Below are 22,290 nucleotides of genomic sequence, written 5' to 3' on the forward strand. Positions count from 1 at the left end.
CATTAATTGCCCAATTATTACTGGACAAGGCTTTAAAACTTGAAGTAATATTCAACCAGCAACACTAATGGCATTAATAAATGAAATGAGTAAATAAAAACTAATGGGAATCAGTTAACATTGTCTCATTTGCATAATATAAACTGACCCCCATTATATTTTTATTATTAGTTGCATTAACAATTTTGGGAACAGGCACAGAGCTCATTCCTGTTTTTAATGAGCTCATTAATCCCTTCCATGTGTCCTTGACTTCAGTAGCGCACAGATATTGCTCTCATATTGCTCCCCTTATTGCTATACTGCACTGTGGGTAAGTGATGTATAGAACACTACTGTATATTACTACTTTTAGTTTAGTTATTAGCTACAGGCATCTTTTTCCACTGAAATAACCCCTTAATACAATTCTGTCATGTTTGACACACTGTCAGATGAGTCTTTCATTACTGAAGACCTTTCAGCCTGAAGGACAGAGCTTAACCCTCTGGGGTCTGAAGGCACATCTTCCTAAATTAGTTTTTTTATATGTACTTGATCTCCGTATATTTAAGATCAAAATGTTCTGAACAGTCTCAGCTCTCTGTGTAGCGAGGCCTTGTTTGACCTAGAGCGTTGTGAACAGAGATCATTTGGCCCAATGCTGAAAAGTTGAAGCCTGATATTAGAAAATCTTCACATCTATTGTGGTGACATACATTTACTCAGGAGAAGCCTTTATTAGAAGACTTCAGATTGTTAAGCCCTTCAAACAGAAAACGTTTAATAAGAGGTATAACTACATGAAAGTGTTGATTAATTTGTACTTTGAGTAGCAAACATGCTAGCTAGCTTAGATAGTAACGAATCTAGTTCAAGAATATTGTGGGAGCACACATGAGAGCGTCTGGGGAGTTGGTTGTGTTCACGTGTGTGTGTACATGTATGTGTGTGTTTAGCAAGATGTGGAGGTTCGAGGCTCATTGCGACAGATAAAGGGAGAAGACGTTGCTTGTGGTCCCCCTGTAGGTTGCGACACACAAAGCCCAAATTGCTGCTCGTTCCCTTGTGTCCTTTACCCTTGTGCCATTTTAAGGGTTCAGAGGTTGCTTAAAACACCGTAATCGCTCAGTCTCGTTATCCCACATGGTCTGTACTTATTAAATCCTCTGTTAGATTACCTGGCAACTAGATGAACTAACTTGTTATGACTTATTTCTTTAAAAAATATTTTATGTACATAAGCATGGGCAGGTACTAACGAAAACACACATGCACTACATGTACATGTAACAGCATGCGCTCACACAAACACAACATGCGAGGGTGTGCACACACGTTTACCAATCATACACTCACAAGAGAGACCAGATGCAGCACAGTAATGCACAATTCATGTGTTGTTCATTCGATTGGTTCCTTTGCCAGGGACCTGGAGGTTGTGGGTTCAAGTCCCACTCCGGGTGACTGTCTGTGAGGTGTGTTCCATGTGGGTTTCCTCCCACAGTCCAAAAACACATGTTGGTAGGTGGATTAGCGACTCAAAAGTGTCCATAGATGTGTGTGTCACTCTGTGAAGGGTGCGCCCCTCCAGAGTGTGTCACAGTGACTCCGGGTGAGCTCCAGACCCACCGTGACCCTGAAGTGGATAAGTGGTTGCAGACAATGAATGTTTGAATTTGCTATTTTGTTTTTAAAAAGAGTTTGTGACCAGATGTATCCCATCTTCAGGGTGGTTGTCTTTCACATTTTGTGGGTGGGTACGCTCCAAATAAACACCATCATGTGCACATGTACTGAATAAGTGACTTTTACTTTCATAATATGTCCCCTTTTAAAGATTTAATCTGTTCGTTTCCTGGACGGGAATTGAGCCTCTTTCTCCTCTAAACCTAGACATTTTGCTGTTGATGGAGAAACTCTATTCACAAAGTAGGCTTACAGCATTTTAGTAAAATCAACTCAAAGTCTTAAATTTACTTAATGAATTTACAGCTTTAGGAACTCTGCTGTGTTTGTTCAGTTTGTGACAACCACAGAAATAGTGCTCCCTATTAAATTGCACATTTGACCTCCCATAGCGATGGTTAAAGCATGCAGAGTGATTGCCAAGATGTACTGAGGAGACTAAATGAATTCTAATGCACTAATGGTCTTAAAATTGCATCACGACTATTAAAAAGGTCTTAAAAAGTCTTCAATTTAATGAGACTAATGAAATTGACCACGTAGCAAATAAGACATGGTTTTGGAATAGCCTAACTCTTCTTCATATTTTCCTCCCTGTGTTAGCTGTGTGGATATTATGGAACTCTCAGAGCAGGAGGAGCTACGCAAGTTCCATTATCACACTCTGAAGCTTTACTGTGCTCTCTGTGCCCTCGGCAACACCCGAGTGGCCCATGCACTCTGCAGCCACCTCGACCAATCCCAGCTCCTCTACACCATCGACAACCAGTACCTGTCAGGCATGCTGCGTGAAGGCTTCTACAACGTTCTGATCTGCATCCATCTGGAGACTGCCAAAGCATCCCGTCTCATGATGAACAACGAGTTTATTATCCCTGTAACACCCGAGACCCGCAGCATCAGGCTCTTTCCCGATGCTTCCAAACACCACCAGCCTCCGGGTGTTGGAATAAGCACCTCTTTAAAGCCCAGGTTAAGCTTTGCTCCACCTTGCTTCATCAGCACCAAACGAGACCAGCACCTCTATAGTCCTGAAATCCCTCTGGACGTGCTGAGGGAGAAGGCGATTAGTATGCTAACCGAGGCCGTTCAGGGTGGAGGAGACCACATCCGGGACCCTCTAGGGGGCAGCGTGGAGTATCAGTTTGTTCCCGTTCTCCGACTCATTAGCACTTTGCTAACCATGGGTGTTCTGGCCAGCCAGGATGTTCATAAAATTTTGCTCCTCATTGAGCCCGGTGTGTTCGGGGAGCAGAAGGAGGATGGAGTGTGGGAGGCTACAGAGAAAGAAGGAGTAACCGGAGCTGAGGAGAAGGCAGTGGAGGCTGGAGAGGAAGAAGCCAAAGACACCAAGCAGCCAATCAAAGGACTATTAGAGAAGAAACTTCCCGAGTCAGTCAAAAGACAGGTATTCGTTTTTACTGTCAAAAAGAAAAAAATTATTTATGAAAGTGATAATTTATATTTTTACATTTTTACTATTAAGTACAACTCACGTGAGACGAAGTATCAAATTGCTTTTTTAGTCTCTGATTGAACCAGTAAATGCTCCATAGAGTGGGTCTCCCACATGTAGGCAGCCAATAGGTGTATATATATATATATATATATATATATATATATATATATATATATATATGTATATGTATTTATATATGTGTGTGTGTGTGTTCACTGACCTGTAATAGAGATAGTCAAGCCTCTTTCATTGCTACTCTGGCCTCAGCACTGCAGAAACCACTCTATGTAACATTGGGCGGAGGTTATTAAACACTTGCCTTCTCTTTGCCCCTCCCCCCCTTGCTTTCAGGACAGTGCTGTAAAAATAAATTACATTCTGCAACTGTAGGGGGAGCTGAAGAATAAAAATACCAACTATTTAAATAGTCTAAATGAGGCTGTATTTAGTCAAAAACTCTGCAATGTATGAATGAATTCCCTCTCTTTTTATGTGCTCCACAGATGTGTGAACTTCTGCACTACTTCTGTGACTGTGAACTGAGACACCGTACTGAGGCTATAGTGTCGTTCTCTGATGCCTTTGTGTCAAAGCTGCAGTACAACCAAAAATTCCGCTACAATGAGTTAATGCTGGCTCTCAACATGTCTGCAGCCGTCACCGCCAAAAAGACCAAAGAGTTTCGCTCACCTCCACAGGAACAGGTATTTTTTTAAGAACATTTGAAGTGGTGATCATTTTCTTTTCTCACTCGTGTTGAACCCTCCATGGTTTAATACAGGATTCCACCAAGTTTTGAAGCACCATCTGAATGAAAACTTTCTCTCTCATTGGTTTAGACCATAGTTAGCCAATGTGCATATTTTCCATCATCTATTTATTGTGTGGTGGCACTCATTTAATTACTCTTAACCCTAACCTAAAGTGGCCTCCCGTATGGTGTAATGGTCTAATCATTGACTCTTTCTGGGAGTCTTGGCTATGATTTGTGTGGGACAGCCTTTCCTCTTCTGCCATTTCTGCTCACAGTGTGAGCTTGAATAGGCATCTGTCCGCAGATGTGATATATCAGTTTGCATTAAAACTGTTCAATGGCATTGCGTGTATGGCAGCTTTAAATGAAGTAATGGGTTTGCTTCACAGGTTTCAGATGGGAACATGTTTGCCCCGGTCCTCCCTAGTGAAACATGGTAGAGATGAGGAGGTTGAAATGCATATGCAAAGTGAATTTTATTAGACATTAATGAGAGCAAATAGCTAATGAAAAACCAGCAGAGACAATGGATACATTAAGACAGCCCTTACTGATACACAGTACAATACAAAAACACACAGAGGGATGCAAACATTAGAAAATTAGCCAGTAAATGCTGTTTTCTGTTTAGTACATTGTCAAAATTCATTTTGTGAGAAGTGCAAGTTTGTTTTAATGAATGCAGAACTAAGTGCTAAATGAATACAATCTTGGAAATTATTTCAGTGTGCAGTAAGCATTTATTCCTAAAAGGTTTGCTTACATTAAATATTGTGAGTTGTGTTACCCTAAAGCTGATTTGATTTTAAATCAGCAGCATTTATAAGTACAAGGAATCTGTCTATTTATTTATTTATTTATTTATAGCTCTGCCAGAACATCTGGTGCTTTTACTTTTCTCAGGCTCTGATGTTGACAAACGTTGTCCCTGACAGGAGCCATGGGCTTTGGAAACCACAACAATGGCAGCAGTTTGGTTTTTGCTTTTTTGGGACTGAACACAGCTCAGTTTTTTTTCCTCTTGTTGCACCTTCCAGCTCTCACTGATTCTTTTGTTAGCCACCAATACAACGGTGGCTGAACACAGTTTGTGCTCGATGTCTGCATTTTGTCGTGACTGACATGTCTCTCTGGCCATTCAGCGCTCTGCAATTTTTACACATGAGCTTTAGACCATACCCGTGTCACTTGGAACCATGAGAGAGCAGGGACTAAAGAAGTACTGGGTTCCAGGTAACAGGTACAAAATTTGCCTAATGGAAAGGCAAAACAGCGAGTCGAGTAGGTACCATGCAATGGAAAGCGCTATTCAGAGGTTCAAACAGTGCTATAATTGGAGGCAATTTTTTGTGGCTGTAGTCAGAATTATTAATTTATAATTATTATTTATTTTGCCCTAATATGAATATATTGACATGCACACTCAGATCAACATGCTGCTGAACTTCAGTATGGGAGAGGACTGTCCATGCCCCGAGGACATACAAGAGGAGCTCTTTGAATTCCACAATGAACTCCGTCTGCACTGTGGTAAGATCAGCTTCTTAGATATGGCTAGATGTGAACACAATGACAGCGATGACTTAATATTATATGACAGTATACACTCACTTACACTTTTTGTAAATACATCAACCTTGCCTCAACATGCATTGGCCATTTTATCAGAAACATCTGCCTTAAAAGTGCATGGTTTATATGTACAAATGTATTGTAAATGTACTTATTGTAGCTCATCAATTTCATATCACAGTTTTTATTTGATTTTTATATAACTTCTGGTGTAATCTCGCATTAAGTACATGCCAATTAACTCAATTTATCTTAATACCAATTTACATGTAAGTTACACAGAAATATGTTGTTTTAATTTACTGTAAGATTAAAGCAATTGTCCACAGTGTATGTTTCCAGAGTGTGCACTGTTGTGGAGGTGTGCATTTATTACGATCATGCCGTAAATCACTGTTTAATATAAACAGCCTAATTCCACACTGAGATTTCCATATCTCAGACAAATATAAAGGAATTGACAAGATCTGAAAATAAGACCAATCTAAAACTGTAAATGACAGAGCAACGATTGTTTTTCTCTTTTATTTAATTCCACCCCCAAAATTCCATCAGCAGAAAGCCCTTCTCTGCAAATAAATAATAGTTCAATGCCTTGCTTGATAACTCACTGACATCTCACTGTTGTCTTTAATAATTGAGAAGGCCTCCCTAGGGGACTGGGATGGGGGGGAATACAATGCAGTGGCAACCACAATGCTTACACAAATCACCTGATAGTTGCACCACAATTCTGGTTCAAATGCTGGGAGAGAAGAAAGGCAAGAGTTGGTCATATGACTGTAGCCAGAGGTGTATATATGCCAGGATTAATCTAAGCGGCACTGCTAAAGCCTTCTTTTGTGTCTCCCTGCAGGTATTCCTATGGAAGAGGAGGAAGAAGAGCAGGACACGTCAATTAAAGGCCGCCTGCTGGCTCTGGTCTACAAGATCAAGGGACAACCGCAAAAAGCCGAACAGAAGCCCATGGAAAAAGAGCAGACAGCTCCTTGTAAGAAACACTGCGATCAACACAGAATGTACACACATTATGTCTATTTTAGATCTGCATTTATCTATTATCTTAAGGCACATATTTTAGTAAAAAAAATCCTTAGTATTTTTAAATGAAACAAATTATGTAAAGGGGTGATATAGCAGCATATCCATGGGATGTAGTAAATTACTTTATATTGCCATAAAACCGTATTGGGTGGCACAGTAGCGTCGCAGTCACACAGCTCCAGTAGGTGAGTAGGTAGGTGAGTTGTCTACTCAAAAAGGTCCATAGGTGTGTGTGTGTGTTGCCCTGTGAAGGACAGGCGCCCCCTCCAGGATGTGTTCCTGCCTTGCCCCTCCTCTTTCCCTTCTCTCCCATGACATTCTCTCTTTCAGATAAAAAAAACCCAAAACATATAAATATTTATATCACACCCTTGCCTTTCCAGGTCATTCTCCTAAGTGATTATATGATGTGACATTTATAGGTAACCTGTGTGTATTTTGTCCTGGAGGGAACAGGGAAAGAGCCTGGCAAACAACCCATTAAACCATATTGTCAGCTTATTTCGGATGAGCCTTCATTTGTCATAGATCAGTCGGAATAATTGGTATGGACTAATTCTGATAATAACGTTTTCTTAATCTACATAATGGAGCCTGTAAATGTGCATTAATTAAAATGTCCATGTATTGCCCTGCCCACAAAACTCTCTTCCTGATTCAGTTTCACTGTCTGTACGGCACGGGTATTCTTGTTTCTATACAAAAGAACTCTTGAAACATCCATTTGCATAAACTCTCACAGCAGTGAATTGTAATATATCACAGAGCTGTTAAGATTTAATTTGCAGTACTGTGCAAAATAGACTGGCCTGCTTTTTATATAATTTCTAAAACAGTTTCTACTCAGACAAAGACTTCTGTGTTTCTGTGTTGCTTGTGCCAAAGTGCTTAAACTATGTAATATTTGTATTTGTATTTAAATGAATAACACATAGTTATTCATTTTTATAATTCATAATTTTGGTATTTTCTATTAATACTAACTGTATTATCACTGAGTTGATTTGTAGTGTGGCGAGTCAAAGACGCATTGTTTTAAACAATTAAACAACAAACATCATCAAAATTCTGTTGCTGTCAGAACAAACTACAGTCAAACTAGATATTTGGAGCTTGTGTTGCACTGCGAATTGGGCCATGACAGACTTTGTTAGGCAACGCTATCCGCACAAACACAAGCTGCAAAAGCTAAACACCCTCTATCCACTGACTGTGTATGAGGCCATGTTTCTCATGTTTATGTATGTAACCAGATCAGATTATCATCGCCTTCCTTTTGGATGTGGAATACTGCTGTACAGTGATGCAGCTGGTTGTGTCACTGCCAGGGTTGTGGGTTCAAACACCGCTTCTGATGACTGTTTGTGTTATGTTCCCCCTGTGTCTTTGTGGGTTTTCTCCTGGTGCTCCAGTTTCCTTCCACAGTCCAAAAACACATGCTGCTGGTAGGTGGATTGGTTACTAAGCAGTGTCCATTACTGTAAATGAGTGTGTGTGTGTGTGTGTGTGTGTGTGTGTGTGTGTGTGTGTGTGTGTGTGTGTGTGTGTGTGTGTCTGTGATGCCATGAGATTGACTGGTGTCCTGTCCAGTGTGTTTTTCTGCCTTGCACTCAGCTCCAGTATTTAATTATTATTTTTTTGCTACTGGTCAATGTCAGCAGATATTGTTCATGTACACATTCATTAATTCAGTTTGGTCATCTATCCCTTTAAAACGCAATATGAAAGCAACACATGCAGTGGCCGTTTTCTGTTTTGCAGAGCGTGACTGAACGCCTCATTCACACAATTTGTTGTACACAAAGAGACATCAGTAACAAAGCAATGAATACTATCAGCTTATCAAGAAAGTTCATTGTGGTAGCGGCAGCATTCACAGAGGCCGCCTTGACTGTCAATAAACGACAAAGAATGGCGGGATGATTTTCTCTCTGCAGACAAATGAAAGGCAGTGCTCTTGGCCTGTGAGCAGTCAGCTGTTCCGTGTCTGATTAAATCAATAGTATGAACATCTTAGATGTTACTGCAGGAAACCACTGCTTAACTGCATGTTAAATACCTATTGCGGTGCACATTGATGATCCACTGCAGACGCCTGTGCCTTCCGTTTCAAATTAGCCCTAAGGATTATCAGAGACGGTTTCTTTGTGGTCTGTGCTCAAGTGATTGATAGTCACTGGCTTAGAGCTCACCTACTGGACTGCGTGAAACTGCTGTTCAGTTGCTATACTTAAGACATGGCTTGTTTATCTATAAGCAAGCCTTAAAATCCAGCCACTCTCCAAACTGTAGCAAGGCCCTCCAGCTGGCAACGGCTGGGAGAAATTCTCAACATAACCAAAGTTAAATTTGGGCTGAAATATGCCCAGCAATGTAGGGAAGCTGAAATCAAATACCCTCTTGACTTTTAACGGCAGCCTTCAAGGGTCATGCAATACACGACTATTGATCTGTACAGAGACATCAACAGAAAGCCTGTCTGGTCCTGTGTGGTGAAGAATATGTGTGTGTGTGTGTGTGTGTGCATGTGTGTATGTGTGTGTATATATATACTGGGTAATAGCAAGTCCTTTTTCTATGTATGTCCTCTGTTTGATCTCTCACATGATTGATTGCAGCTATGAGCTGAGAGGTTGTCAGGTTTTCAAGATAGCTGTGTTTTTATAATTGCCTGAGAATGGAAGTGTGTGAGGACGTAAAGAGGTGCAGCATTGATAGATATGACTGATGAAATGAACAATACCATGAAGACTCTAGGCCCCAAGACCAACATGTCCTTTTACACTATTTTATTATTCGAAGAGGAAGAATCCGAGCTCAGTCTGTGACAACGCGGAGAAGGAAGAGAAATTAGCTAAAACTGTGAAAAATTAGCTTATGTGCGACTTGCTTTTCCTAGCTTCACAATGTCTGTGAATTGGCTGTGGTACATTCTTATATAAAGGAACAGGCGCTCAAACCAGCCATTTTGAACAGGGCTGTTTAGACAGGGGGAATCTTTGACTGAAGAATGTCACAGACTTTTAGTTAACATAAGAAAAAGGGGTGTGTCAACTTTTTAAAAATGTCTTATGAACACCAATGTCCTCAGATTCAATTTTGAATTACAATTATAGTCTATTAAAAAACCCTTAGATGGCTTGGCTTATTTAGGCTATTTTTGAATATTTCAGATTTAATGTTAAGATTTTATAATTTTCATATAATGATATTTATATATGATCAGAAACTGAAATAAACCTGACTTCCACCCTTGCTTCCTGTAGCGAATTATGTCAGAAACCCATAGTACTAAATTTTACAACACAAAAGACTTGGAGCCACTGCTTGTTCAGAAATGTTCAACAGTTATTTGGCCTGCATATCTCTTTCATCTCAATTCTTTCCTTGTGTTAGCTGCACTGTACTGCTGTGAACTGACTCATTTTTTAGCATAAATGCTGTCATCCACGATAGCTTCAACATTTGTGTTAGGCACAGTGTCAAGACGTCATCTTTCTTTGTTGTAGAATCAAGTTGCATTAGCCTTTTGGCTTCAGCGCTAACGATCAAACATGTCTTCAATGGGCTGCTAGAGTAGAGTTCAGCTACTCTGTATGTGTGTCTGTCAACTGAGCTCTACTTGGCGCTAAATAATTGCTCTGCAGCATAAATGTGAGTAGCAGTGGCTGCAGACAGTGTCCTGATAGCGGAACAGCATGCTAACTCTCTCTCAAACATGGGCTTTAATTTTGGAATGCACACAGCTAGCAGTGTATTGATTTGCTTTTAATGAAGCCTTAAGGGGTAGCCTCTAACCCTCCAGCTTTGCACATAATGGCCTTCAAAACAAATCACTCCGTCAGAACTGCTAGTGGTGTGATATTGGACTATTAATAACCATCTCAGTCTCATTATTATGTAACAGCAAGCGGAAATCAGCTCCGCAGGAGATCTAATCGCTTATTCATGAACCGGGGAGTCGGGATTGGCCAAAGCGGTTAGAAATTTAATTGGAAAATTAAGCCTGTAAATATATCTCCAGACAGCACAGGCGCTAATGACAGCCTTGTGCTGGTCTGTACAATGAGGATCCAACGAGCGGAGGTGTTTCTATAGAGATCAGCTTTGAAAGACCATGAATTCATGCTTTAGAATAGACACTAGGCTTTTATTTGAGAGTTAATTTACAAAGTTGAGGCAGATGTAGCATGGTGCCTTTGAGCTCTTCTCGAGGGGCAGCTATCTGAAAAGGAGCTTAGAATAGTTTGTGTGAAGAGCTTTCAAGGCACAGGAGTTTTTTAAGGGGACATAATATCCCAAAATGTATAAATAATATACAGTTATGAAATATATATATGAATTAAAAAGTTAAGTGAATTTGCACAATAATTTGGGCATCTGGAGCCTTCCAACCCACAAACAATATATTAGCAGCCTTTTCATTGTTAGCTGGCTTTGAAAAGACCCCTTAAAGATTGTTCACAAACTTTCCCTTTCCGTACACATTACAGACAAATGGCCTGTCACTGTAAGTAACCCCAGAGCCAAGTTCAGACTGCTTCTTCTTGCTACAGTTTCAAGTGCTGTTGTAGCTCCTTCAAAAAAAGCAGGTCTAGTTTAATATAGTACTAACATGATTCCGCTGTCTGACTCCCACAGCGAACCTGAAGGAGCTGATCTCTCAGACGATGGTGAGCTGGGCTCAGGAGACCCACATTCAGGACCCGGAGCTGGTGCGGGTGATGTTCAGCTTGCTGAGGCGGCAGTATGACAGCATCGGTGAGCTCCTCCGAGCCATGCGCAAGAGCTACTGCATCAGCGCTGCTTCTGTACATGACACCATCCACCTGCTGGCCTCTCTCGGACAGATCCGCTCACTGCTCGGAGTCCGTATGGGCAAGGAAGAGGAGCAGCTGATGATCCACGGCCTGGGGTACGGCCTTTTTGAACAGAAGTTCCAGAATGTTAAAACTGCTAATGATGAATTGAGTGGGGGCTTGAGGTGATGGAAAAGTCATCTTGTTGTTGGCTGTCAGTATCTGGGGGGATAACGGGGAAACTAAAAGCCATGCGGCGTTAATGGTGATTATCTAAAAGACGAGGAAATGTGGGCGTGGCTTAAATCAGAGATGTGTGAGGTGTTGGATAAAAATCAGACAACCAATCTGCAATGTAGACGTTGGAACAGTCATTCTTATTGGCTTAGGGTTCTAAAACTGATTATATAGATGCTGAAATGTTTACTGGTAGTTTTTTAGGCCTGTACTATAGGAGGAATTAGGTCCTGAATGTGGAAGAAAACAACTACATTTTGATACTTCTCATCACTCTCATTCAGATCTGAAGTCTTTTGTTTTGCTTTGTATGTGACCTTTAGTGACATCATGAACAACAAAGTGTTCTACCAGCACCCAAACCTGATGAGAGTGCTAGGCATGCACGAGACCGTCATGGAGGTCATGGTCAACGTCCTGGGCGGAGGCAAGTCTCAGGTACTGAACAGCTCTGTTCTGGAGATTTGTGTCGAACCCGCTATATCTACTCATTAATGGAACACTGCATAATACTTCTACCTGAAAATTACAGCTTCAGAAGCTTTATGATGCTTCACTGACCTGCTGTAGGGAGAATAGAGCCTCTGTCATTACTACTCTGGGCTCAGCACTGCAGAAACTACATTGTGTACATTTTGAGGAGGGTTGGAAACCACCTCCCCCTCCTTCACCCCCCCCCCACTGATTTCAGTTCAGTGCTGTAAAAATGAATGACACTACTGGGAGCCCCAGCATAGCATAGCATCTTAACTGCAAGCTCATTCATTATGAGCCTACCCATAATCATTAATCCAATGGAGGACATCATACACTCACACAGTTACTCACAAACACTTAAGGATTTATTGGATTACCGGTCAACCTACCAACATATGTTTTGGACTGTGGGGAAAAAGAAAAAAAAAAACACACAGTTATGAGAAGAACACACCACACTCCTCAAAGAGGCAGGGTTTTGAACCCACAGCCCAAGGACCCTGGAGGTCTGATAGCGACACCATCTGTGGCGCCACAGGTGCTGCCCACAGGATATTAATATAATTTCAGATCCAGAAAAGAAAAAAAAACTTCCCAGAATTTGGTTTCAACGGCGCTGATCCCTCTGGAGCTGGTCTGAGATGATTAGGAATAAAATCCTGGAGAGGATATAATGATAATTATTATTATTATAATGAGGGTGGCACGGTGGTGCAGCAGGTAGTGTCGCAGTCACACAGCTCCAGGGACCTGGAGGTTGTGGGTTCAAGTCCTGCTCCAGGTGACTGTCTGTGAGGAGTTTGGTGTGTTTTCCCTGTGTGCTCCAGTTTCCTCCCACGGTCCAAAAACACACATTGGTAGGTGGATTGGCGACAAAAGTGTCCATAGGTGTGAGTGAATGTGTGTGTGTTGCCCTGTGAAGGACTGGCGCCCCCTCCAGGGTGTGTTCCCGCCTTGTGTCCAATGATTCCATGTAGGCTCTGGACCCACAGCGACCCTGAACTGGATAAGCGGTTACAGATGATGAATGAATATAAAATGGTTCAATGACAATGATATGATTTTTAAACACATTTTCAATATTTCAATATACAACATCTGTCACTGACTGGCGTTCATTACAGGGTCCTGTCATCAGTTCATTTCACTCCATTTTAAAGTTAGTTTAAAAATATTAATATTGACAAAGCCAGGGGTTGTTGTTTGATGATGTCATGTTGCTATCAATACTATTGTTGCTATAAAAACTATTGGTAGTTTTTTCTGTTAATTTGTATTGTTCATATTGATATCAGAGTGGTATCGTATTGACCGAAATAAAGAAATATATCGTGATATAAATTTTGGTCGTATCGTCCAGCTCTAGTCAAAGTTAATGAAAGGAACCATATGACAACATTTCAATGCTGACACTGTGCGTTCTGCATCTGAAACAGGTCATCGATTCAGAGATATAATAAAACAAAGTACATTGTTTAAAAAAGAGGAGTGACTGCTTAAGCAGGAAGTGTGTGAGAGCCTTATGAAAAGTGCTTTTGGCTGGAGGACTCCAGTGACAGCATCATTATGGCACTGGGGTGAAACCCAGCTCACCATGATGTAACGTATAAGTGGGCAGATGACACTATGGCTTCCTCTGGCCTTACTTTAGGAGCTGATTGGGTCCAGTGGGAGCTTGTTTAGTGGTCTGTGAGTGTGTGTATATGAAAATATGTGCCCATGTGGGCTAATGAGGACTGGCCGTTTGCCACAGCAAGTGGAGACCCTCTTCTATGTCCCGTGTCTTATCACATTACTTTTTGGGAAGGCAGCCTTGTCTGGACTTTACAGATTAATTAGACTAAGTCTGTGATTTAATAACTCAGTGGCGTCTGAGCCTTAATTAGTTTATTTGGAGCTTGTGAATAATGTCCTTTTTTTACTACAGCCTTGGTGGGTGAAAAGAGCCACACACACACACACACACACACACACACACACACACACACACACACAGAAACACACACCTCCACACATGAGCACACTCCATCATGCTTGCAAATAATGAGACTGCATGTAGGTGCTAAGGAAGCGCTGTCAGTGTATGTTGTTTCTTAATAAGCATATTCAGAATCACCCTTTGATTTATGAGCTGTCATTATTCACAATTGATTTGAAATTGATTATAATACATAATACAAAAATACATTTTTTAAAAGCTTGTATCCATATAAAGTATTCTCATAGTTTTATAATGGTATAAATTGATTTTTAAACAGGAATGGCAGAAAAAAACAGAGGACACAACTAGATATTAATAATAAATATTTCTTTCATTTTAAAAATATATGCCAATACTTAAAATGCATACATGTGCTTGGACACCCACATTTGTTCTTTTTATAGTCCAAGCATACATGAAAGAGAAAATGGTAATTATAAGTGAAAAATTTATTCTTATAAAGAATTGATTCCATATTAATTTGGTATGTTTTATTTAATTATTATTATATTATTTATACCCCCCCCCTTTCAGAATTAAGATTCTGAATAATCATAATTAAAACAGAATACTCAGTGTTTTAACCAGAAATGACCTTGATAGATCTGAGATGGGTCTTTTTCCCCTCTGTCAAAACAAACCACTCTTTTCTCCACAGGAAATCGCATTCCCCAAAATGGTTGCCAGCTGCTGCCGTTTCCTGTGCTACTTCTGTCGAATCAGCCGTCAGAACCAGAAGGCCATGTTTGACCACCTGAGCTACCTGCTGGAGAACAGCAGTGTGGGGCTGGGTGAGTTCATAAATCCCAGGACTTGACTTGTATTACTGAGAATGTGCACCATTAACACATACCTCCACAATGACCATTTAGTATCTTTGTTTTTAAATGCATTTCATGCTAATGTGCCTGCTTCTGTTCACACTAAATACCCAGGTATTAGGTCTGCTAGAGGGCAACTGCTTTACACTTGTTACCAGAATTTACACCCCAGCTCACACTCATGTTCCTCAGACACAACAACTTCACAGCATTTACCAGAATTGTTATGATGTACAGGAAATCGACGTTTATGAGAACAACCGCAGATTTCTCAAGACCCTGTTTATGTCAGCAATCCTCATATGTGATCAATATGAAGCTATTTCAAATTCATTACAAGTACAGAGACCAAGTCTTGATTGATGACCTCTTTATTGGAGCGGATGGAAAGCCTGGGAAGACGATGGGGCTTTATTTTTTATCACACGTTTCAGAATGGAATCCTTGTCAGAAGTTAAATCTTAAACATTGGTCATCGGAATGTAGCCTGGAATATATCATGCCTTAATCCATATTCCCACATTTGACCAGCTTTTACTGGACTTCTTCTGAGGAATACCTTCCTGAACTATTTGAGCTTAAGCATTTTAAAGCATTTTAGATTTAAAAAAATGGTTAGTTACTGGAAATTTTACCCAAGCAACAATAGTTTAACTTGAGTATGTGTGTAAGCTCCTCTACCTTCTACTGCCTACTGCCTGCCTGCTGATGATCCACTCTGAGAACGTGCTGAATGCCCTTTAAACTTCTTCAAACCTGCGGCCAGAGGGGTGAGAACATGTAGATGTCCACACTGGCGCGAGTAAAACAGATCAGTGTGCAGAATAGGCCCTTACTAACTCGCAGTGTTATCTTTGTGTAAAGCAGTGGTCACCAACTTTTTACGTGTGTGATCACATTTTGAAATCTGAACAAATGAAAGATCTTCCAGCATAAATAGTGGGTTTAGGCTAATAAAAAAAATACATAGCTGTATATGTCCCTCATAGTCTCCAATAATATACAATTAAACTGTTTACTTCATTAATGTACAGCTGAGGTTTGTCTGTAGTGTTACTCAGTGTTTGAGTTTGTACACTGTCTGCGAGTTCTAAACAGATATTCCAACAAACTTGCAAACAACTGCGGAATGACGCCGCTATAGTAATTTCAACACCTTACTGAAGCAGCCATGATTTATTGTGATCGACTTGCATAGTCTTGGTTGCCGACCACTGTGGTGTAAAGGATGTGCAAGGCTTTGTTTGTTATTGGATGCACTATGTTTTGTTTTTCCTTCGGGGTGTGTGTCTCTGTGTGAGCTCATTCTGTTGCATACTGTAATATTCTACACTCATTGTCCATTTCATAAGCATTACTGGTCATATATTTGCTGTTTGTATTAGCCTTTTTTGTGTAACATGTTGTAGTTCTATGTTTGTTTGTTTTTTATATTTGAATTTTGAATTTCAATTACGTTACAAAATTGGTTTAAAATATGTTGCTACACTATTTGCCAGTGACTTTACCTTGGAAATCACTTAACAGGAAGATGTTATACATGAAAGGCTCAATCTTACTGGGTTTTAGGTTTGTTTTAAGAGTTGGACAAACACTGCCTCCTTGTGATGTTTTTAAAACGTTGCACCTACGCATATTAAGCTGTACTTGGAGCACAAATGAAAGGATTTGTATGTGTGTATTGTTGTTGTGGCATCACGTGTGCGTGTGTTTGTTTAACAGCTTCTCCATCAATGCGAGGCTCGACTCCTCTGGACGTTGCTGCCTCTTCTGTGATGGACAACAATGGCCTTGCTCTTGCGCTTGAGGAGCCTGACCTGGACAAGGTTTGTATTTGGTCTTGAATGTTATGAACCTGAAGCACTGACTCGGCCTGTACACATAACTTTAAGACCCAGATTGGGTCAAATTGTGTTTCTATGAAACCTGAACCAGGTCGAACAATAAGGAACAGTCAGTAAAACACATGGACCACAGTAGAGAGAGAGAGAGAAAAGAAACAGAACAAAGACCCTGAGAGTGTGTGACATTATGTAAACAGAAAAACTCTCATTGGAAAACCAAAGAAAAGCTATTAGACCTGAAAGCTGATATATTGTCAGGCTTTGTTGATCTTAGTTTAAAGGAACACTAGGCAAGATTTTGTAATTTTGTTTCTGGGTTCCCCCCCGACAGTTGCAGAGTGTAATTCACTTTAACAGGACTGTCCTGAAATCAAGTGGGAGAGAGGTTTATGGTTTCCTACCCTCTTCCAAAAGTTACACAGTGCAGTTTCTGGAGTGCTGAGCCCGGAGCAGCATCAACAGAGGCTCTGTCCGCCTGGTTACAGGACAGTGAAGCACCACAGTGATTTTGCAGCTGTAATATTTGGGTAAAAAAAATACCTAGTGTTCCTTTAAACAGCAGCCATACACTGTGTATGTTTGTGTGTATTATTATCTTTAGACTTTTTTCAGGGGATTTTTGGTGGAGAAAAACAAAACTGCAATCTAATTCTTAGTGTGTGCATATAATTTATAGGTAGTAACATATCTGGCCGGCTGTGGACTGCAGAGTTGCCCCATCCTTCTTGCTAAAGGCTATCCAGACGTAGGCTGGAACCCCATTGAGGGAGAGCGCTATCTATCCTTCCTCCGTTTCGCTGTCTTCGTCAATGGTAAGACAAACACGGTTAATCTGAACTAGTTATTCATTTATGTAATTCATTATTTAATGGCTTGGCTATATCACAGTTTCCATTTGTTCTCTAAGGCCTGTAGACACTTCATGGGCACACAAAAAAAAGAGAAAACTATTATAAAATACAAAAAAAAAAGCAACAAATGATATGATTAATGCCATCTTTCACATTAGACCTCAATGTGCTTGTGGTTCGTTCTCTTAAGTGAAAACTCCGAGCTCTAATTAAGCTCAAAAGATCCTGCCTTGGATAACGATTTTCCCCTTGTGGCAGCTCAGTATAGTGACAGTCACTCTCTGCTGTCGGTAAATGAAATGCTGTCAGGTTGCAGAACATTGGCTGTGTTTGCACGGGACTCTGCCTCACTAAAACGCTCTTTTTATACCCAGTCATGTGACTCAGTTGCAAATTGCACCTCTGTAGTCTTTGCTGCAATCAACTTTTAAAAGAGTTAACATTTTTCATGAAATATTAGAATGTCTTACTTTCTACATGTTCTGTGTTCTATTGTGAATAAATTATGGGTCTATGTGATTTGCAAATCATTGTGTTCTGTTTTTATTTACATTTATTTGAATTTTACACCAACTTTTTTCTATTGGGTTTGTAGAATAGCATGTCCATTGCACACATTCAGGTAAACATTGGGCTGCTACTAAGCTTGTGAATTGCTATTCAGGTGAAAGTGTGGAGGAGAACTCCAGTGTGGTGGTGAAGCTGCTGATTCGTCGGCCTGAGTGCTTTGGCCCCGCCCTACGTGGAGAAGGAGGAAATGGACTGCTGGCCGCCATGAAGGAGGCTATTAAAATATCAGAGACCCCTGCTCTTGACCTGCCCAGCACTGCCCAGGGCCTTACATCAGACGCGTAAGACACACCAACACACACATACACTCCAAATCCTGTTTTACCATCTTCATTATCGTACCATAAATGTTTATAGAAAGACAGTTAAACACAATACAGTAATCCATTCAAATTAGGAAGTGACAAGGACCTCGAGTTCGTCTTTAGTTTGTACGTGTGAGCCCATGGAAAGCAACTGCTCTGAGGAATTTACTCATTCACCTACAATTTCACTGGACTACATCATAATTAATTTACATAATATTGTGGAATATGCCAGTGTCTTGTTGCTAAAATCCAGAGTTGGTTGAAATAGGCTAAATCCATACTTAATTTAACGTCTTTTTACTTTAGTAAAGTAAGTACAAGTAAAAGCACTTTCAGTAAAATTGTTAAAGTAGCAACTCCAAAAACTATTTAGGAATTGAACTCATAGCACTGCAGTGGAACGTCTTCATACATCCAGCATCAGCACAGGAACTGAAGTTCGGCTCTGTTCTTATCTTGTTGTTCCAACATTTCATCTGTCCGTGGGTGGCAGATCTTTCAGTGTTGTCACCCCAACTCTGGAATAAGCCACCGCATAGCCTAGCGAATTGATATCTTTGCCGTTGTCTAGCTAAATTATGTTGTATTGCTGCGCTTTCCCCAGTAATATGTTACGTCTCTTATTCTTTTCTTTCTGTTGAATGGTTGTTGGGCGGCACAGTGGTGCAGCAGGTAGTGTTGCAGTCACACAGCTCCAGGGCCCTGGAAGTTGTGGGTTCGAGCCCCACTCCGGGTGACTGTCAGTGAGGAGTTTGGTGTGTTCTCCCCGTGTCTGCGTGGGTTTCCACCAGACAATGAATGAATGAATTAATTAACATTTCTCTTGTGCCAGTTTTGGATTGGATTGCAAAACAAGTGTGTGCTTTGCAAAGGTTCTTTTTGAAAATAAATAAATAATTAATGTTTTATTTGATTTGTTTCTTTGACCAAAAAATGTTAACTCAACATCAAAACACTATCAAACACAAACCTTTACAAAACAAAAGGAGTTTTTAATGTTTTTAAGTATGGCATAAAAGGTACCCAGATAAAAGCAGGTAACAACAAGGACTGCAACTGTATTTAATTTCAGTTCTTTCACTCCCTATTTACATTTTAGGGCACTACAAGTTTTTATGTTATTAAGCAATGGACTAGGGCTAGTTCTAGTGCCAAATACTGCCTCATAGCACAGTACTAATGAAGGATTAGGAAGCCATTTCCATCACAGCCAGTGATTTTAAGAGAAACAGCAGGAAGTCATACCAGTTGTGATAAAGTATACATTTATAAATTCCTTCTTGAACATTAACACTGATTTTTTTTTCACATGGTTAAGCTTGTTTGATACAGTCTCTCAATATTTTTGCTTTGTTCTCTGACTCAGATCTACTGAAGATGATGAAGAGGATGAGGTGGTTCACATGGGCAATGCTATCATGTCCTTCTACTCTGCTCTCATTGATCTTCTGGGACGCTGCGCACCAGAGATGCATGTGTGTTGACCTCTTCTCTGGTCTAAAGCAGATGCTGTAATGAGTGTGTTATGTGTCTTTATTGAATACTGTGGTCAGTGAGTTCTTTTAACTTATGAACAAACACAGATTGAATGACCAGGGTTTCATGTCTAACCACATATCAACTTCACCCTGGTTTTTCATTAAATCTCTTGAGGAACTGACTTGGGATTTGGCTGACTTTGGCAAGTTAGCCTGTTGACTTCTGTTCTCTTTCATACAGCTGATCAATAAGGGGAAAGGAGAGGCTCTGAGAATCCGTGCCATTTTGCGCTCTTTAGTTCCCACAGAAGACCTGGTTGGCATCATCAGTATCCCCCTCAAAATGCCCATCGTCAATAAAGGTAAGGCTTCGGCTTGTATTTGTTCTGCTTATGAATTAATAAATCAGCTCTCATGGGAGTTTTTCGTTATCCATCTTTTTGAGGTGCGTTTGAACCTCTTCAAAAGACCACGGCGTAGTTTTATGAGCTGTCGAATTGATATGAATAAAAACAAACGTGGTTGCTTTACAAACAACTAATTTGTGCTGGACATTTGTAGACAAGTCTCTCTAGCCAATCAGCATTCTGCAATATTTGCACATTATGTGTAGTTCCTACTAGGCTTGCTTTGAACCATGTGCCAGCAAGGACTAAAAAAAAAAGTACCCGCTTTCAGGGACAGTGCTCTGCAAGGTGTACACATCATGGTTTGGTCCTTACTCAGCTCGATTGGAACCCTGAGTGAGCAGGAACTACAAAACTACCCAGTTCCAGGTATCGAATTTGCCTAATGGAAAAGCGAAAAACAGAGCACAGCCAAGTCCAGTAGGTATCATGTAGTGGAAAAGTGCCACTATATATACCAAGTCTCTCTAGCCAATCAGCATTCTGCAATATTTGCATGTCATGTTTAGTCCCTACTAGGCTTGTTTTGAACCATGTGCCAGCAAGGACTAAAAAAAGTCCCAGGGACCAGGGACAGATTTGGCTAATGGAAAAGTAAAAGAGCCGAGTCAAGTGTCTAGAAACATTTGGACATATCCTCAGGTGTAATTCCCTTAACATACAGCAGACACTTACACCGCATTCCTGACAGCACATATCTACCGGGTTCAAGACAGAGAGGCAGAGTGTGATTTACTGAGGGAATTCAGCTGTCTGCCCAGGATTTTCACATCCTGTGAGAGTTCACACATACACACACATGCACTCATACATACCTCTCAGATGCATTGCATTGGGCATTGCAGCCTGCATTTACAGCTAAGAAACTGTAGAAAAAGGTCAGAACTGATGATGGCTTGTCAGTGGATGCCTCTGCTGTCATTGGCTTTCTGTCTGAAAGATGGCTTTCATGGTGTTTTTTGTTATTGTTTTTTTTTAACTGGAATGCCACAGGCGGTTTGACACCTGGTTTAGATTTACAGTTTGTGCTGTATTTCTTTTTAGGAAACGACAAACGCAAAATGAAAATGAAAACTGGAAAGGAAGTTTAGCTAAAGCAGCCAAAACTGGGTTACCAAAGTTATGGCCTCTGAAAGAGGTCAGGAACGTTTCTTTTTCCTGCTGCTTTTCTCTTCCAGGTTTGTGCTGAATGTAGGGTTGTAACATAGCATTGTGACACAATGCGTCTGGATGGAAAAATGTGACCATGTGAATCGTGGTGCCAGGTGATATCACATTCTGTTTATGCCATTTAATGCAGTTGCACTGTTAGAATATCATTTATTTAACTCACATGAACACATCCTATGTCACACACACCTGCCTCATTAGCATTGCAGATGCCTTGCTTTCTGCAATGTAAACTGGTGAAGGGGAATTGGAGATAGAAGTGTGGCAATATTTTGATTTCCCTGTGTCCTGAAACAAAAATAAAAGCTCTGGGAGTCTTGTGACATTTGAAATTTGAAAATTTGACATTATGAAATGAGACCATGACCTGAGATCAGGTACTAGTGATAGATATTAAGACTTGGATCACAAAGGGTATTCAGACTCATTTCAAAGATAAAAAAAGTGAGCCCCATGGCTCCATAATCCACTTCTGAATGGCTTTATACCTCTTTTGCTGATCATACTCTTGATGGTTTGTGCAACATTTTCCATTGAATGGTAGCTACTCTACTCAACTCTACTCACTTTTAGTCCCTGGTACCTGGTTTGTTTTTGACTACATTTTCTGTCTTCATTGGAGAGCTTTCATCAGTCTTTCATCGGTCACCACATCAAAAAACCATGACATCATTTTACGAGCAGCTGTTGTGAGTCGGAAAAAAACAGTATTCTCTACTATCGTTGGAGATCTTACACACAGTTCATTTGTACTGGTTGTCTGCATTTTGTCCTGACTGAATTGATCAGTGCTATGCAAGGTTTACACATCAGGGGTAAGTCCTTACTCGGCTCGATTGGAACCCTGACT

General features: G+C 40.5%; 1 protein-coding gene across 1 annotated transcript in view; it reads left to right on the forward strand.

Moving 5' to 3' along the window:
• Positions 1-22,290, forward strand: part of LOC136698520 (ryanodine receptor 3-like) — a 218,378-nt gene that overhangs the window by 114,717 nt on the left and 81,371 nt on the right. Inside the window, exons 36-47 of the mRNA XM_066673430.1 lie at positions 2,272-3,076; positions 3,631-3,831; positions 5,309-5,411; positions 6,310-6,444; positions 11,139-11,412; positions 11,857-11,971; positions 14,650-14,782; positions 16,535-16,638; positions 17,333-17,468; positions 18,172-18,358; positions 19,752-19,860; positions 20,105-20,225. Of these exons, the coding sequence (XP_066529527.1) occupies positions 2,272-3,076; positions 3,631-3,831; positions 5,309-5,411; positions 6,310-6,444; positions 11,139-11,412; positions 11,857-11,971; positions 14,650-14,782; positions 16,535-16,638; positions 17,333-17,468; positions 18,172-18,358; positions 19,752-19,860; positions 20,105-20,225 (2,423 nt within the window). The remainder of the gene's footprint in view (positions 1-2,271; positions 3,077-3,630; positions 3,832-5,308; positions 5,412-6,309; positions 6,445-11,138; positions 11,413-11,856; positions 11,972-14,649; positions 14,783-16,534; positions 16,639-17,332; positions 17,469-18,171; positions 18,359-19,751; positions 19,861-20,104; positions 20,226-22,290) is intronic.

The sequence above is a fragment of the Hoplias malabaricus genome, chromosome 1 (genome assembly GCF_029633855.1).
Source record: "Hoplias malabaricus isolate fHopMal1 chromosome 1, fHopMal1.hap1, whole genome shotgun sequence".
Lineage (NCBI taxonomy): Eukaryota > Metazoa > Chordata > Actinopteri > Characiformes > Erythrinidae > Hoplias > Hoplias malabaricus.